Source organism: Neltuma alba, unplaced genomic scaffold (assembly GCF_004799145.2).
Source record: "Neltuma alba isolate B1F8T4 unplaced genomic scaffold, ASM479914v2 tig00013179_pilon, whole genome shotgun sequence".
Classification (NCBI taxonomy): domain Eukaryota; kingdom Viridiplantae; phylum Streptophyta; class Magnoliopsida; order Fabales; family Fabaceae; genus Neltuma; species Neltuma alba.
The window spans coordinates 1-17,028 of record NW_021637489.1 but is presented as its reverse complement, the minus strand read 5'-3'; the positions used below and the strand labels follow the sequence as shown (position 1 = coordinate 17,028).

General features: G+C 38.8%; 2 protein-coding genes and 1 pseudogene across 2 annotated transcripts; 1 reads left to right on the top strand and 2 right to left on the bottom strand.

Annotated features, from left to right (window-relative positions):
- Positions 1-1,127: 1,127 nt before the first annotated feature.
- On the top strand, positions 1,128-3,159 carry LOC114735150 (protein ALTERED XYLOGLUCAN 4-like). Its single transcript, XM_028922821.1, has 3 exons — positions 1,128-1,464; positions 1,558-1,841; positions 2,171-3,159. Exons 1-3 carry the CDS (start codon positions 1,209-1,211, stop codon positions 2,918-2,920), a joined length of 1,290 nt encoding a protein of 429 aa, XP_028778654.1. The 5' UTR covers positions 1,128-1,208; the 3' UTR covers positions 2,921-3,159.
- Positions 3,160-5,628: 2,469 nt separating this feature from the next.
- Positions 5,629-7,175, bottom strand: LOC114735165 (uncharacterized). The gene has a single exon (XM_028922836.1). The coding sequence runs from the start codon at positions 6,448-6,450 to the stop codon at positions 5,899-5,901; it is 552 nt and encodes a 183-aa protein (XP_028778669.1). The 5' UTR covers positions 6,451-7,175; the 3' UTR covers positions 5,629-5,898.
- A 3,298-nt stretch (positions 7,176-10,473) lies between these two features.
- Positions 10,474-15,125, bottom strand: LOC114735151 (alpha-dioxygenase 1-like; annotated as a pseudogene).
- Between the last annotated feature and the right edge of the window lie 1,903 nt (positions 15,126-17,028).

The window sequence follows — 17,028 nt, the reverse complement described above, 5'->3', positions numbered from 1 at the left end:
CATTTGAAAAAGAAGAATTATGTTCTTCATAACCATAACTCAATCCAACTAGCCTTCTGAACTAAAAATCCTATTTGTAATCTCCTTGGTATTTTATTTGATGAGTTTATGCCTACTGCTCTGTTATTCAGTTCAGACGACAGGCAATAATTTTGCAGTTGCTGTTGAGATGCACTGCTCAGGTGGGTAGGTGATGTAGTGTTCATTCATGAGATGAGTTGGTTGGAAAGAAAAAGAAGCTGCATTGGACTCACCTTAACCATCCAGACAGAGCGCGATTGGATGCTTCTTTTGACTCGACACTTCATTGAACTGTGCGTCCAATAAACTTGGATTCTGCTTCGGAACATCGTTGGCAGTGGCGTCCATTACACAATTGAATAAGGTCAATGCACTCAATTGGGGACCCCCTTTTCAGGGAGAAAGTTAAAAACGGAGGGAGAGTGTTCCCCGTGGGCCATGTCTCTATATTCGCACTTTGTCTGTACATATGGTGGTTGGGGAAGGATGATTGGTCCGTGACCTGCACGTGCTTTTCTCTTTCTCCATCATTATGGATTGAAGTTTCGTCGGTCACTACGATATCTAAACAAGATCTAAAAAGTAACAACATCATGATAAACGCATCTCGTTCTTTTGTGACGAGATACCACAATTTACGTTTTCAAACAGAGAAGAGGGGACGTGCAAGTGGCCAAAAAAAAAAAAGGCACTCCAAACAACGCATTTGAAGCAGCGGCTTCGTCAACTTTGCCACCCTCGAGTCTTCTCGAAAGGGCTTTAAAAGGCTTCGTGGACTGCTTTTTGGTCTTTCGCTCCTCCCTTGGTGATGGATGGGTAAGTCATAAAGCGCACGATGGTATGAAACCATTTTTATGCAGCTGTATGGACTTTAAACCCCTTCACCATCCTACTTCATAGGACTTGGCCCCCGACAATTCAGGGCATTTAGATGGGTCCACCACCTAATGAACCTCACATGCATTGTTCAACTTCGCTTTGCCATGTGTCAACCTCCCACGGTTGAGTTTAGAAAGAGATAAAGTGCTTGTTGATCTTGCTTCTTTTACCCTTCGAGAATGTGAATTATTTTAAGTCAACAAGCAGTGTGCTTTAATTTTTGTTACAGAAACAGAAATTATTTGGGTTCTCACGGTTTTCTCTCTAAACCCCTCTTCTCTGGCCGTCTGTTGGTGTCGGAGAAGACCATGAAATCTTGGGCCACGCTTTTTCTGGACAGGATTAATGGCTATAGCAAATGGGAGAGATGCCTCAACAGAGGAAGTAAGGTGCCTTTTGTTTTGACGTCTCTGTTCGTAGCCTCCATTTTCGGTGTCTTCCTTCTCTATTCCCCAAATCCTTTGTCTGCCATGTCCATTCGAGGAGGCTCTGACACAGTTGAGAAAAACTTTCAGAAGCAACAAGAGCTTGTCAGTACAAATTCTACGTCCAAACCACAGAAAGGTAAGTTTCACATTAATCGTCCCCTTCGTCCTCTTGCCTCTCGGCTCTCGGCTCTCGGCTGAGTGAACACAATTTGGAATTTGGGTTTTGCAGAGCAGAAATGGTGTGACCTGTTTAAGGGTCGGTGGGTTGCAGCCTCAAGAGGACCGCATTACACGAGTTCTAGCTGTACGACCATCCCAGATACGAAAAACTGTCTGAAGCAGGGCAGAAAAGATAGCGATTTTCTTAACTGGAAGTGGAAGCCAGAGGAATGCGAACTTCCGAGATTTGATCCTAAAACCTTCCTAGACATGGTTCGAGGGAAGAAAATGGCGTTCATTGGCGACTCTGTGTCAAGGAACCACATGGAGTCCCTCCTCTGCCTTCTGTCCCAGGTCAGTGTTGCAAGTACTGCTGACACATGAATTCCCATTGTATTTTACGCTAAGCCACTTAAATTCCAAAGCAGAATTGTCTTAGGGGATGGGCAGAGTTCTTGTTATTCCGCTGAATACGTAATTATCCAAAACCATGTATTATTACGCATTGAACCCTCCCAAGTATTTTGCTTGCACTAAAAAGGTATGCGATTCCCAGCACGTAAGCACTGGACCTTGGCACAGCCCAGCTGGGTGTGGGTATACAGACAAAGCGAAAATATCTCAGGGGCTCCAAGTAAACCAGAACGTAGAAAAGCATTGACACGGCTTGTATAATTTTACAGGAAGAAATCCCAAAGGGTATATACAAGGACTCGGAAGATCGGTTCCGAAAATGGTTTTTCCCAGAGCACAACTTCACTCTTATGTCCCTGTGGAGCAGATTTCTGATAGTAGGAGAGGAAAGAATGGTAAACGGCAAAGGGTCCGGCATTTTTGACATGAAGTTAGATAAAGTAGACGATGATTGGGCCATACAATTTCCCGACCTGGACTACGCAATAATCTCAGACGGGCATTGGTTCTTCAGGTTGCTGTACCTTCACGAAGCAAACAAACCGATAGGATGTGTATACTGCCATGAACCAAATATCACGCACTACGACGTCGACTTCCCCATAAGAATGGCCTTTCGTTCTGCATTCAGATACATGAGTAACCACAAAAGAAGAGTGGCTCTGTTAGTGAGAACATTTGCGCCATCCCACTTTGAGAATGGAGCATGGAATGGCGGAGGATACTGCAACAGGACGAGTCCAATGAGGGAGGAAGAAGTTGACTTGGAGAGCGTGGAGTGGAAAGTGAGGAATGTGCAGATACAAGAGGTGGAAAGAGCGAGAAAAGAAGGGCATAGAATTGCAGAGTTGGATGTGACGAGGGCGATGCTGATGAGAGCAGATGGGCATCCAGGGGAGTACTGGGGAAACAAGTGGATGAAAGGTTACAGTGATTGCACACATTGGTGTATGCCTGGTCCCATTGATGTTTGGAATGAGTTCTTGCTCGCACTTCTCACCAGGGAACCTTGGTTCTGACCTCTCATCACTATGGAGTTTAGTATCACATTCTCCTGGGGCGCTACTTTTGCTCTTGCTCAATCCTCAACTTGAGGCATCCGGCTATATATATACATATTCCATTTGTATATCAAGCTTCATGAGATCTCACACTTAGGAGGATCATAACATATTTTTCACCTTTCCATACTGAGAATCAAACTTCTCATCGAGATACTTCCATTATATAGTAGAATATAATAGTATTCTTATAGTGGTACTCCTCCGGTCCTTAATATAAGACCCATTTAACTAATTTGATTAGATTAAGAAAATTAGGTAAGTTAGTTAATTATAAGAAATATGACACGTTTTTCCTAAAATACCATAATCATATTTCTTAATACCTCATCGTTCTCTTCTACTTGATTATGGTTGAAAGGGTATCCATAGGGGTAATTTAGAGATAATTGATAAATATGATAAATGGGTCTTATATTTAGGACCAAAACCAACTCACCAATTGGGTCCTATATTAAGGACCGGAGGAGTATATTCTATTCTAATTTCTTATTCTCATTATATTAACATAGATTGGCTTTCTTTCTCTCCAATAATGGGTTCATGTATTCGATTTTCAACCTCTGAATCCAAATCTTTACTCTTCCCTGAAGGCGGGCGGGTGTTGATTTGTAATATTTGTAGGGAATGGGCAAAAATGACTAGGATCTATGTTCGAAATATACTCCATCTTAACATCTTTGTTTTGTTCCAAAATACATTGATATTCTTCATCTCAATCTAACACTAACGATTCATTCACAATAGCATAGCTTTTTATCGGTGTAACTAAAAAGCATATGCAATACCCATTTGAATTTCGTGCTTATTTGAGCTTTTAACCTAGAAAAGCTCAGTTGCTTCTCCAATCTATCTACAGTAATTTGGTTTTTTTTTTTTTGAATTTATGTGCCCAGAAAATAAAAGCTTTTTGAAGTTTTTTGGGGCCTTTTAGCCTTAATCAAAAAATGACGTTGTTTTTTCTTTTTGTTAGCGGGCGTGTACGTGTTCTGCGACGGTGAGTCGAATCATGATTTACCGTATACACGATTCCAACATCATTATACGTTGCAGTCAGTGCTACATGCAATAGCTCCCCCACTACTCCCTACCCAAAAAAACGAAAAAAGAAAATCATTAAGTGAATAGACCCAATAAGTTACATGCGCATGATTACATCAGGAAAGATCATAATCTTCCAAGCGATCACTAAGAAGTAAGAATAAGGTTTCTCCACTTCAGTTGGAGCCTCATCAAAGAACTGTTAAATGACTCCTCCACTAGAACCTATCTCTACAAGGGTAAATTGGTTCCTCGCCTGGACCCCACAGCCTTAAAAAGACGGTCAACATCACCAGTGAACACAGCATTATGCATGAAAACTTGGGTAATTAAGTCCAGCACGCTTTTACGCAAATGAGAGTTAAATTGTTCAACTGTCCAGCAGAGTCTCCCACAACAAACAGAGTAAAACTAGGTGGTTTTGCATTCCACTCCACAAGTCCCAAAAGGTCGAGTCAACCAAAGGAGAACGACAAAGATCTGAATTTGTTCTGCTATATTGTGACAAACAAGTTCAAGAAATTAAATAATAGACTCTTGCCTAAGAGAGTACGGTTGCAATGGCCTCAATCAATATAATAACATTATCAGGGTGTGAGAAACCCGATCGGCCACCATGGTAGAACAGAGAATCTAAACAGATATAACTGTCATATTTCAAAAGTTCAGATTCTTAAGCAGAAGGGCTGTTCAATAATTCTGTAAGATGAGTCGGACAATGGAATTGCCAGCTGACGCATATGGGCGAAGAACAGAAAAGAACAGCAAATAAACTGTTTATCAGTGTCTGATAGAAGGCAGAACAGAATGGACTATGAGTGACAAATAAAGAAATAAATGTAGAAAAGATTCCAATGGAACAGCAGGATGCATATAACACTTGACAATGCCAGGAGAACATAGATAAGAAAGAACCGCATCAGTTTAAACCAGGATCTTCAAAGTTACCCAAAAAAAAAAGAAGTAGTGATATTAAGTGACTGTCAAAACGGCAAGAAAGCAGCAATAAACGCAACACAACAGATTAATAATAAGAACACCGTGATTGTCGGCTTTAGTTGACCCTAGGACCTAATAGGAACATAGACATGTTTCACAGACACCCGCTATAACATTTAGGGCCAAGAAGAAATTTTATCACGAAGATCCATACACAAAGGACAAGACATTTTCTCCACATTGATGTAAGAAAACACAAAGAAAACAAAGAGAAAACGTCAGCACAACCCCAACTTCCAGCCCTACTGTATGTATAACAAGGAGCCATTAAAATAAGCCCCATGTGCTGATACAAAGAGAAGCAAGATAAACAATAATGTTAGTAAAGACAGGTTTTCCCAAAGATTAGATCCTCCAGCTCACCAATCAGCAAGATGAAGAGCAGAGCCCCACAAAACCGCTCTGTTTACTCTCTTCTAAGGCCGCTGAAGCTAAACATACAAAATTGCTCCCTATGGCCTCAAGCATTGATCAAATTATCCGAAAGTTTCCATAACTTTATCCAAATATAAGGGGCAGCCGGCAATTCCAAACTTTTATCACAAATAATGCACACGTCCAGAGAAAGATCAAAAGAGCACAAAGACGTTTGGATAAACTGACCACCTTTATTTGCTAAAGGATAAAAGGAAGCTGATCATATTAACTAATCGCCAACTATCGTACAATGTAAATTCCAAATTGACACAAGAAATTATTTATGAGTTTCAGCCATCCCGGCATTGGTTATAACAACAGAGTTTTATGAAGAATGAAGCCCTCCAATACATTCTTAAAACAAAAGGACGATAGAATCTCAAACTAGGAGAGAAAAAATGAAGCTTACAATAGACGTTAATAATAGCATTTCTCTCATGTCTAGGAAACAAAAATAAATGCTAGACCATACTACAAACTTAAGTGTCTACTGTGTTGCCCAGCACATATGAGAAGAGCTCACGAACAGGCGAGAACTCCACCAGTCCGATATCCGTAGCATAACCAGTGACTGGCAATTTTAAGTCTCGCAAGACACAGAATGCCTCGGCCATCCTAGATTTTGGCACTTCTTGCGCAACCGAACAATAAGGAATCCAACAATCCTGGCGATATTCTTCGCTTATCTCGACGCCTTCTTTCTTCAATGCATCACACAACTGCGACTGGAACTGAAGTAGCGAGATTGAGGGCGTGGGAGCAAGAAAAAGGACATTGATGTCATTCGGCAGGCTCCCAATGGAAGAGAACGATAGAGGCAGAGATTCAAGCTTGGCTGCGAAATTTTTAACGATGGATTCAACCTTTATAGGATCAATGATTTGGCTTGAGAAAAGAGTGATGTGGGGGCGCGATTCAATTTCTATGAGTTGGGTACTGATTTGTCGGCGAGCCAGTACATTCCAGGCCTTCAAGACCTGGTTTTCAAGCGCAGGGTCGAAGTAAAGCTCAATTGCATGGCCTTGCGACATTGCCTTAAAATTGAGGTAGAATAAAGAGCTTCAGGAAGACAGGAACTCAAAAGCAGCGAAACCCGAGTTCCAAGACTGAGATCTCAGAACACCAGGAGGAAAAGAAGTGGCTAAATCGGGCCTGCCCACAGAAGCAAAAGAAGGGAAAAGCCAGATTCGGCCGTGATGGATGAACAAAAGAAAGTGGGCGGGTGAAATTGAAAGCGGGGGAGGCAAAGTGGACGGGCAAAAAGCTGGAAGAAATACGGGCAATGGATAATTGGAGAGAGACAGAAGGAAGAAGTGGGGAGTAGAAAGAAACGAAAGCGGAAAAGGTTATGAAGATTGGAATGAGAAATCTAAGTGAAACGAACAATTACACGTGAAAGGGTGGGTTAAAGTTTGTATCAAGAAAGAGACAGAGGGAATAAAGGAAAGGAAAAAAATCAGAAAAAGCTCATGGAAGCAAACACTGTTTCTGTGAGGAAGCCCAACAGAGAGCAGAGTTTAGGCAGCAGGCAGCGCTGGCAAGTGGGCTTCAAGAGGAAGAAGATATTGGTTACGTCAGGTCGAGGCACCCCAATCCCATTTCTCAGCAGAAAACTCCAAGAAGTCCTCAAAAATCACATTCACAATCAAATCATAATACCCTAAACGCGCAAGTCTCCTCCTTTCTCCCCCCAGCCCCTTTTCAGAAACGGCATTTGCTCGGGAGCCTCACACAACAATGCAAGAGTTTGCCCCGCATCGAATTCCAAAGGTTAGGTGAATACCTATGCTGTTCGATGCGGTCGTGCCGTCGTCACTACTTCTGATCTTTGTTGTTCACTCATAGCTCCATTATGCGTTTTCATCTCGACCTTTTTTGGCTAAAAAAAAAAACATTTATAACTTAAATATTGGGGACAATCATAATTAAATCTGTTTGAAATATCAAAATTTAAATTAAGATATGTACTTTTAATAAATTTTTAATTAGGTCAAGAGGTTTTATTAGGGATTTTTTAATATTATTAAAAGACTAGAATACTTTTTTATAATTTAAAACAATATTATTTCAAAAGATAAAGTATACATTTAGTCCTTTAACTTTATATAAAGTTTTAATTTGGTTCCTCAACTTTAAAAAGTATATATTTGGTCATTTAACCCTAAAGTCATTAGATTTTAATGATGATTTTTTATAACAATCATGGATTTTTTGAAAATTAACTTAATATGTTAGCATTTGAGAATGTTTTATTAACATTTAATATCTTAATGTTATCATTTTCTTAAAAAAATTTAGGGCTAAAGAATTAAAAGTATACTTTTTAAAGTTAAAAACCAAATTGAAATTATACACAAAATTAAAAGACTAAATGTACGCTTTAGTCCATTTTGAAAACAAAAAATTAAACTATGAAAATTTGACATTATATAGTATTTATTTATAAAAAAAAATTTACATAAGAAAAATTGGAAATACTAAGATTAAAAAATTGACAATGCATAATATAATATTTTATACTAACTCCAATATTTTGATAAGAACTTTATGGTAATATGGACTTATTTTTTTGTAATGGGGACAGTGACCTTTTAATTACCTGATTCTAACACTATTATAGTTTTTAAAAAAGGGAAAAGTAATTTGGAGGTCCTTTTATTTTTATTCGGTTTTGAATTGGGTCCTTAGACTTTTTTTCTTTTTTATTGTATCCTTTAATTTTTAATTGTTAGATTTATCAGTCCTTGCCGTTAAATAAAAACAAACACTATTAAGACATTTCGTTAAATCACGGTATGCCTCATTCCACCATACCCAGACTCTCAGACCAAGCTTTCTTCCATCATTCGCTCAGTCCTCGATCAGCACTCAACATATCCTTTCCCGCCATTCAATCCTGTGATATAACAAGCCGTAGAATTTGATTGCATTTCCCCCTCCTTAACTCCAAAACCACTTACAGTACTGATGCATTTACGTTGGGGATGTGCAAAGTGTCACTATGAATTTTTGACGTTTTGGGAATGTCTGACGCCATACCCATGCTATATGTGTTTATTTTTCCCAAAACCTCTACATCAGGTGCTTGCCATTTTCATTTTCGGGTTTGGGAATAACGTGATTCATTGTGAGGCTCACTGATTATAAAGACCCATTTACCCCAATTTCAAAGTGAGAAGGAATAGTAAGGTTAGGAGAATGACGAGGAAGGAGAAGACATTGGGGACTGAGCGAAGGAGGGAGGAAAGCTTAGTCTAAGTGCTCGTTAACGGCGGAAGAGGTAGACCCTAAACATGTTTCAGTGCTTTCTAACGAAAATTTTAACAGCGTTTGCTTTTATTTAACAGCAAGGATTAAAGGACTTAACAGTTAAAAATTAAATGATTCAATAAAAAGAAAAGAAAATCTAAGGACCCAATTCAAAACTGACTAAAAGCATAAGGACCTTCAAATTACTTTTCCCTTAAAAAAATTTCTTATAGTTAAAAAATCAAAACCTTAATGTATTAGTAGATTTTAGCATCAAATTTGTCATTTCTTTCTTAAATGCTTTGCTCTATTTGCCATATAAATGTCCTCATCATGTTATATCTTATAATCACATTATTAGAATTCATACTAATAATTAATATGAATCTGTATAAGAAATCTAAATAATTTTTCCATTAGTCTTTTAGTCTTTTAACAATATATGAAATAAAAACACGTGAAACTAATAGATCATCTGACGGCATCTCAATAAGAAAGAAGCTAAATCATAAATTGATTGGAACAATTACCAATTTTGCTAACTTAAAGGGGTGTTTTAGTCTCTTAACAACTTTCAACAATTCCTAATAAAGCCTCTTGGTCTAATTAGGGATTTATTAAAATTGCAGGCTTTAATTTGAATTTTGATATTTTAACATGATTTAATTGAGACTCTCCCTAAATATTACGAGCATATCGAATATATTTTTGTTTCAATATAGCTAAGTTTGTAACCTTTTTTTTTTTGGGCCAACGTAGCTAAGTTTGCAACCAATTCCTATTATTACTTCTTTCCACTTATTCTCAGTATATCAAAATAAAAACTCCTATAACTAGTGCGCGGACAAATATTTACTATAAAATCACACGCACAACGAGTCTATTTTCTAGAAACGACTTTCTGATAAATAGCCGTTATATCGCATTGGGGGTTTAATTCGTTAGGTTGCGTGAAAATAAAGAATTTAGGAGATATTTATGAGTTCATGTCCTATCGTACCTCTACAAAAGCCAGCCCACAGTCCTGCATAATGCCAAGAAATTCATAAATATATTTCTTGTCTTTAAAATGAGATTTAATTTATAATATTTGAATGAATATATACACACGCACGCACGCACGCACATGTTCCTGGGCGAAAAAAGAGAGTATATGCATGTCAAATTTTTTTCTCAAAACATGTGGCCACAGGTTATGATTTCATTCTCCATAACAGGAAAAGCAAACTTTTCTTATTATTAGGAAAGAGCAGCACATTTTGAAGACATCAGGCGATAGCGACGAAAAAGATAAGGGATAGCAAATTTTGACCAATGCTGCCATACAATTTAAAGTTGGAGACATTAGCCGCAAGACTACTATTCCACCAGCAGCACATAATCTGAGAGGTTTGTAGTTTGAAGCAACCAATTACTTCAATATTTTCCCGATTAATTGGAGACAACTATGCTCTCATGTTAAATCAAAACTCGACACTCCGGTTAAATTGAATCAATCAGATTGGTGGATGAAAAGCAGCATCTGGTCACACAAGTCCAAATTTTAGTGGATCAGTTGCTGCGTCTCTGTTCGATACGTGTCTCCTATTTCTGGCAACAAACTACACTAAATTCCAATAATTAATCGTTGCTTTGCCATTTACTGATCCTGTGCTTAGATTAGATATCACCACATAGCCATAGCTTTCTTTCGATCGCTATACTCCAAATATGCGATTTATATTTCAACGGGGACTAAACACCAAGTCTAAAATAGACAGCAAGATATTATTGAAATTCATTCAGCAGTCCAAGCACGAGCAGGCATTTGGTACACGCGGCCCAGCCCAAAGTGATCAAACCCAAAGATCCGGCAACAGGCAAGGAAGGGGACTGGATCCGAATTAAAAAGACCCAAACAAAGCGTAAGGAAGCCTAGTGGGGAACGCGGAGGTAGAGAGGGATGGGATTGTGAGCGTTAGGAGGGGAGTCCCAGACAGAGAATGCGCTTGAAGAGTTCATCCACCTGTGGGTCATTTCTGGGTAGTGACGGTCTATGACGTCCTTCAGGCTCTCCGTCGTGTTCACCCATTCCAGCCCCTTCTTCGTGTACGTCTCCTCGTTGAAGTCGCTGGTGAAGAACCTGTCCGCCTCCAACCTCCTGGTGGCCATGAGCAGGAATATGACGAAGGCTGTCTCGCTGATGGCGAAACCCTTGATCTTCTTCTCCGCCATGAGACCTACCAGCGTGTCCAGCTCCTCCACATCGTCGCCGTACACCTCTCGCAGTGCCTGTATTGTTTCCTTGTCGTCCGTCAGGTCCTCCCATTTCGTGATTGGCAGCAACAGTATCCCCCTCCGGAACTGGTTGTACCTCGCCACATTCCTCTCTCTGTCTCTGTATACTGCACACACACATACACACAGAGAGTACGTGTAGGTATATTATTAACTCTCTTAAGATATGATGCTGTAAGCTTGATAAGCAGAGGCGGGGCGCTTACTTTCAAGAGCCGGCAGGTCGACGTGATCGGACCTCTCAGTGCCATCCACGTTCTGTGGGACCAGGTCTCTCAGCCAAAGTGGATAGTTCCAAAGCTCAAGAGCACCGCAAGCTTGGTGGCCCATGGATACAAGTTGCCTTTGAGCTCCAATCTCTCCTAAGGCCTTCTCTCCGGGCAGTCCGATCAAATTCGGCATTGGAATCCTGTAAATCAGCAGCGAGCGTGCCAAGGAAAGGTAATGTTATATATAATTGGATATATGTCAAAGAAAAAGAATTGATAGAGAGACAAGACGAGCGAATATATATGGGCCGCACTCTTTAATGAAGGGGGGAGACTTGTTGGGTCCAGGAGTGGCGGAGATGTCTCTGAGCTTTCGGGAGGGAATCGGGGGGAGGGGGTGCATCCTGTATGATTAATTCTTCGGTGAGAGATACGACCCCATGATTATCTGGCTTCTTCATGCCCACGATTCCCCCGAGAGTCGCTCCTCCCACATGCCCAAACGTGTCCTTGAATTTCTTTCCCAATAATCCGTACCTGACCATCACCACCATTCGTTCATTACTTATGTTGATCAGATCACAGCAACAAATTAAACAATTATTAATATTCATTGATCATCATCATCATCACATATATACACACACACACATACCAGTTGGCTCGCATTCCCGCGAGCAGAGTGTCAGTTTTGAGGAGTTCGACGGTCCAGTCAATGGTGTGAATCTTGGCGACGACAGCTGCAGTCACCAGCCTAGCATGGCGATAAAGATCCTCATCTTCCAAATCTGGGTATTCTCTCTGGATTATATAGATATATGTATTTATGATCGTCAGTGTTGCGTCATTGTTTGAACTTCATTATTTTTAGAGAAAATAAAGCATCCCTACACGCACACATATAGATGCGGGAGCCTCGCTTATATATGTGCTGCGTGTACATATGAATAAAAGGAATGTTGAAGTTGGAGGTAAGGTTACCTTGAGAGCATCGCAGACGGCATTGTGCTCTTGAATGAAGAGGGACTGCAAGGTGGAGACGCCGGCCCAACTATTACGGACGTCACCGGCGATGGCGACTCCGTCATCGGAGTGGAGAAGGGTGCCGTCTCTGGATATCTTTAGCTTCCCGTCTTTGTATGTCCTCACTCTCCCTAACACCTTTGCGTTGCTGCCATATATGGCGCTTCCGTCCCTTCACACACACACACACATATTCATCACTTCCATCTCTCGCTTACTCATGATTTGTGTATCTACATCCACCTTTCATTTCTCCTATTTTCTAAATTTACCACACTGAATACGCGCATAAATACCTAATTATTATTTTTGTAATACTCCTCCGGTCCTTAATATAAGACCCATTTAACTAATTTGATTAGATTAAGGAAGTTAGATAAGTTAGTTAATTATAAGAAAAGTGACACATTTTTCCCAAAATACCATAATCATCTTTCTTAATACCCCTCTCTGCCTCTTCTACTTGATTATGGGTGAGAGAGTATCTATAAGGGTAATTTAGAGAAAATTGATAAATATGAGAAATGGGTGTTATATTTAGGACCAAAACCAACTCAAGAATTGGGTCCTATATTAAGGACCGGAGGAGTAATATTTTATCATTTCCTCGTTTAGGTATAAAGAGACGTTAATTACTTCAATATAAATCAAATACAAAGCTTGATGCGAGCCAGTTATTATACTTTCATCCCGTAGTCACATTATTATGCTGTGATATTCTTTAATATTTCATGCCAGTTTTTTAAAAATAGAATAATTATAACTAGCTAGTCAGTAGTCACTAGATTACTTAGGCATCACATGGCACCAAAAGACCTTAATTACCAAAAACTGAAAAATTGATTAACTTTGTCGTTCTTTAAGTGCATGAGAAAGAGATTAGAAAAAGAATTTTAATCCACAAATCAAGTTTTATTTTTTATGAGTATTAAAAAAAGAAATTAATCACTCTTAAAAAATCAGAATACAGTACCTTACAAGAGAGTAAATAACAGGTACCATAATGTTGAAAGAGAAGTAACCCGCCACATGCACATTGGGGAAACAAATGTCTTTAAATGATAGAAGAAATTAAACTTGACAAACCCGCACGACCTTGGACCTTGACTCATAGTATGGTGACATTTGTATGGTAGTAGTGTATCCGGTATTAATGTAGACAACATCGGATGTGGACCCGCGATGTGCGGGTATGGTATCTTTCTCAATTCCCCGGCAGAGGGGCTAGGGATTTTAATGTACTTTTCTCTAATGTTTTGATGTCTTTTATTAATATTCTAACTTTTAAAATTTTTTTAAAAAAAACTGACTAAGACATTACCCCAAAAAAAAAAAAAACCTAGAAGAGAGGCAAACTAGAGTCCAGATAGAGTAGGTGGGTTACTTTTATTATGGCCATGGAAGTGGTGGCTAAAATCCTTCAACTGAAACTGTTACCTGTCTCTTATATTATTACAACAACTTTTAGGTCAGCAGAAAGAGGGGGTTCACATTCACTAATGCAAAGAAGCGACGCAATTTCTTGTCATAATTAATTATGCTAAGTATTAAAAGGCCGACAATGCATACAGATCGGTGCATGAGCAGGGCAGTCACACACACACACAACATATAATATTAACATTCATGTGATATATACGTATTCTTATTTTATGAACGCAGGTAAGACTAGGGATACGGAGCAGGTGCGAGTGTGATAGATGAACATTCTTTAATATTCTTACCACCAAGGTGTACGAATGTTTACTGCACCGGTTTTGATGTCGTAAAAATCTGTGGGGATTTCCTTCGTCTTGTAAAATCTGAAAGACTTGAGTGGGCATTGGCTTGCAACTTCCCTTGGTGCGCTCAGTTCCACCTATCATCATTTTTCACAAAACACCACCTCTCTTAATTCTTCTCCAACAATTATATATATAGAGAGAGAGAGAGAGGGCCGGGGTTTTAATGTCTAGACAAATTAACATTCTCAATCAGCTTCGCCCCTTAGATTTAGCTATAGACATGTATAAATAGTGATTAAATACCTGGCGGTCTCCTCCAAGTGATCGATCCAGTCATGTATCATGAATTGAATCCAGGAAGCTGCGATCATATTAAACTGCTTCCCAGTGTCCTTGACAGTTCTGCGCGCCAGAAGTTTTGTGGCCACCACCATGGGGTCCGGCTTCAAAAGCTGCAGTAAATACACACTGTTATTTCTCCGTTGACTCATATAGAATCCAAAACAACCAAAGTAACTACGTGCGGTTAAAATCTCAAAAGCCCTAATCAATTTATACGGGAATGGGTGTCTGTGATTCGTTTCCAGTTCACCAGATATTTTTATTATAACGGTGGCTCAGATATAAAGGTTGCATATTAGCGATGATACATGATGGAAGTGGTGAAGAAGACCTTGTTTTTCTGATCAACAGGAAGAATGTTCCTGCCAAAGAAAGATCCTTGGCTTCCAGCACCATCGTTGAAGGGGTCGTTGAACTTGCCATCAGCAGTTCTGTAGGGAAATCCACGGGATTGAACCTCACCCCCACCGGAGTCCTCCCGACGTTGATCAGATTGTACTGTTGGTGAAGATGCCTCCTTATTGCCAGGTAGAACAGCCCCAGGAACACTGGCAGGCGTGGCCATATCCCCATCTTGTCCACGGAGTGCACAATCTGCATACACATGTTCAAACACAATATAATTAATCACATAAGTTACGGCAGTAGTGTGCATATTATCAACAAGAACATGAGCAGGAGAGATATAAATTTAATGATATGGTGGCTCTCGTACGAGGAACGAAAGGTATCGATGATGGTCATCCTGGAAACGGCTTCATGGAAGTCTTTGTGGATGAACTGGTTAACGACTCTGGAGCAGAGAGTTCTCACGAGATCCATTATTGACCACATTATGCTCTCGGTGTTTATTTTCTTCAAATTTCTGGGTTTGAGGAGCCAACCATATTCCGGGTCCTTATATAGACCTTCCCATGCCCCCAGTTTCACGTCCTTTTGGTCCACTTTGATCTTATCTCAATTAAAACGTGGAATTAACTTTCAGATCATTTTTGTCATCTTAGACCAAATACTTCTTTGCCCTGTTTTCGACAAAACACGTGAGGCAGCCTTTATTATACTCTTTTGGTTCTAAATATAATATCTTTATACACACTAGTATAAGGGTCTTATATTTATGACCGGAAGAGTATTATTTTTGGCTTATCGATTGTTTAAGACCCTTGTACTAGTGTTGGCACGACCATTTTGTCTGGTATTGTGCTTGAATAATTCAGTACAATAGTAAAAATATCACTAATGGCCAACAAAATATCATTAATGACCTGTGATTTATTTATATATATATTTTGCCAACGACCTGTGATTTATTTTATATAACCATTATTGTGGCGTTTATTTTTTTATCTGTGGAAACTCACAAATTCAGTTCACTTCTCTAAATTTGAAAAATTATTTTTGCACTGTTCAAGGTATAATATTGACTAGAAGTGGTCCTCGTCACGGAATTATAATTGTTTGAATAAATTTAACTAAAAATTAATGAAGTAAAGACAAAAATGAGAGAATGATTTGATCATTCATTTATTTATTATAAATGTGGCGCCCCAATATAATATATAATTCATTACATGGGAAGAACGGTTCGTTTATCTTTGGAGGTGTCAAGCGGGTTTGTTAATGTACGTTAATATGTAATGTGATTCATTGAAATTACTTTGGGAGTAGATACTCTGTGGTTTCTTCTCTCTTAACTGTGGGAGTAATTATTGCTTGTTACATACCAATTGGGTTTCAAAATAAAAAGATTATCTGCTGATCAATAAGTTTTATACAAGATAATAATTTTAAGGTGTGGCTGGAAGGGGATAAGAATTTATATTGAAAGATATTACACACACACCACACATATGTATTTATCTACATGAGTACACCTAAACCTTCTGCCTTTTCTGAGACGCCCGAGTTGGGAAGGGACCGATTAATGGTTCACTACGGGACACCCACGCATACATCAATCTTAGTGTCTCTTTCCCTACTATTCTTTTTTGACGGCCTTGAATATATTATCTCTGACTATTCTAATTTCTTGTTCGGAATGATGTAAAATCTAAGAATAGTCCAACATCTATAATAATCGCCCAATATATATGGCGTGTTCCAAGTTCAACGCAGAGAAAGAAAGAGTTCAGAGAGCCTCCAAAATATAATAAAGCAAGGTAATTCTCCGCTGCTTATATATAGTCTAATTTTTTGTGTTCTTTTGGTTTTAAATATAATACCTATTTATTATATTTGTTAACTTTTTTTAAATTATCTCTATGAATACTCCCTCAACCATAATCAAATAAAAGAAGGAGGGAAGACGTTAAGGAGGATGGTTATGATATTTTAAGAAAATATCTCATATTTCTTATAATTACTAACTTACCTAACTTCTTTAACCTAATCAAATTAGTTAAATAGGTCTTATATTAAACATCGGATGAGTACTGTATTATTATGTTCCTTTTTTTTGGTTGGTCAGAGTAATACTCCTCGATCCTAAATATAAGACCTTTATATACACTAGTATAAGGAATATACTACTCCTCCGGTCCTTATTATAAGACCCAATTTGACTTTTTATTTGGTCCTAATTATAAGATCCAATCCATTTTTTCTCTTATATTTATGCATTTTTTCCAACATAATCCTTCTAATAATGATAGTTTTAGCCAATATACTTAATTAGTAAGGATATTTTAGGAATGATAACACTTATTTATTATAATAACCAACTTAACTTACTTCCTTAATCTCCTCAAATAGTCAATGGATCTTATAATTAGGACCGGAGGAGTAT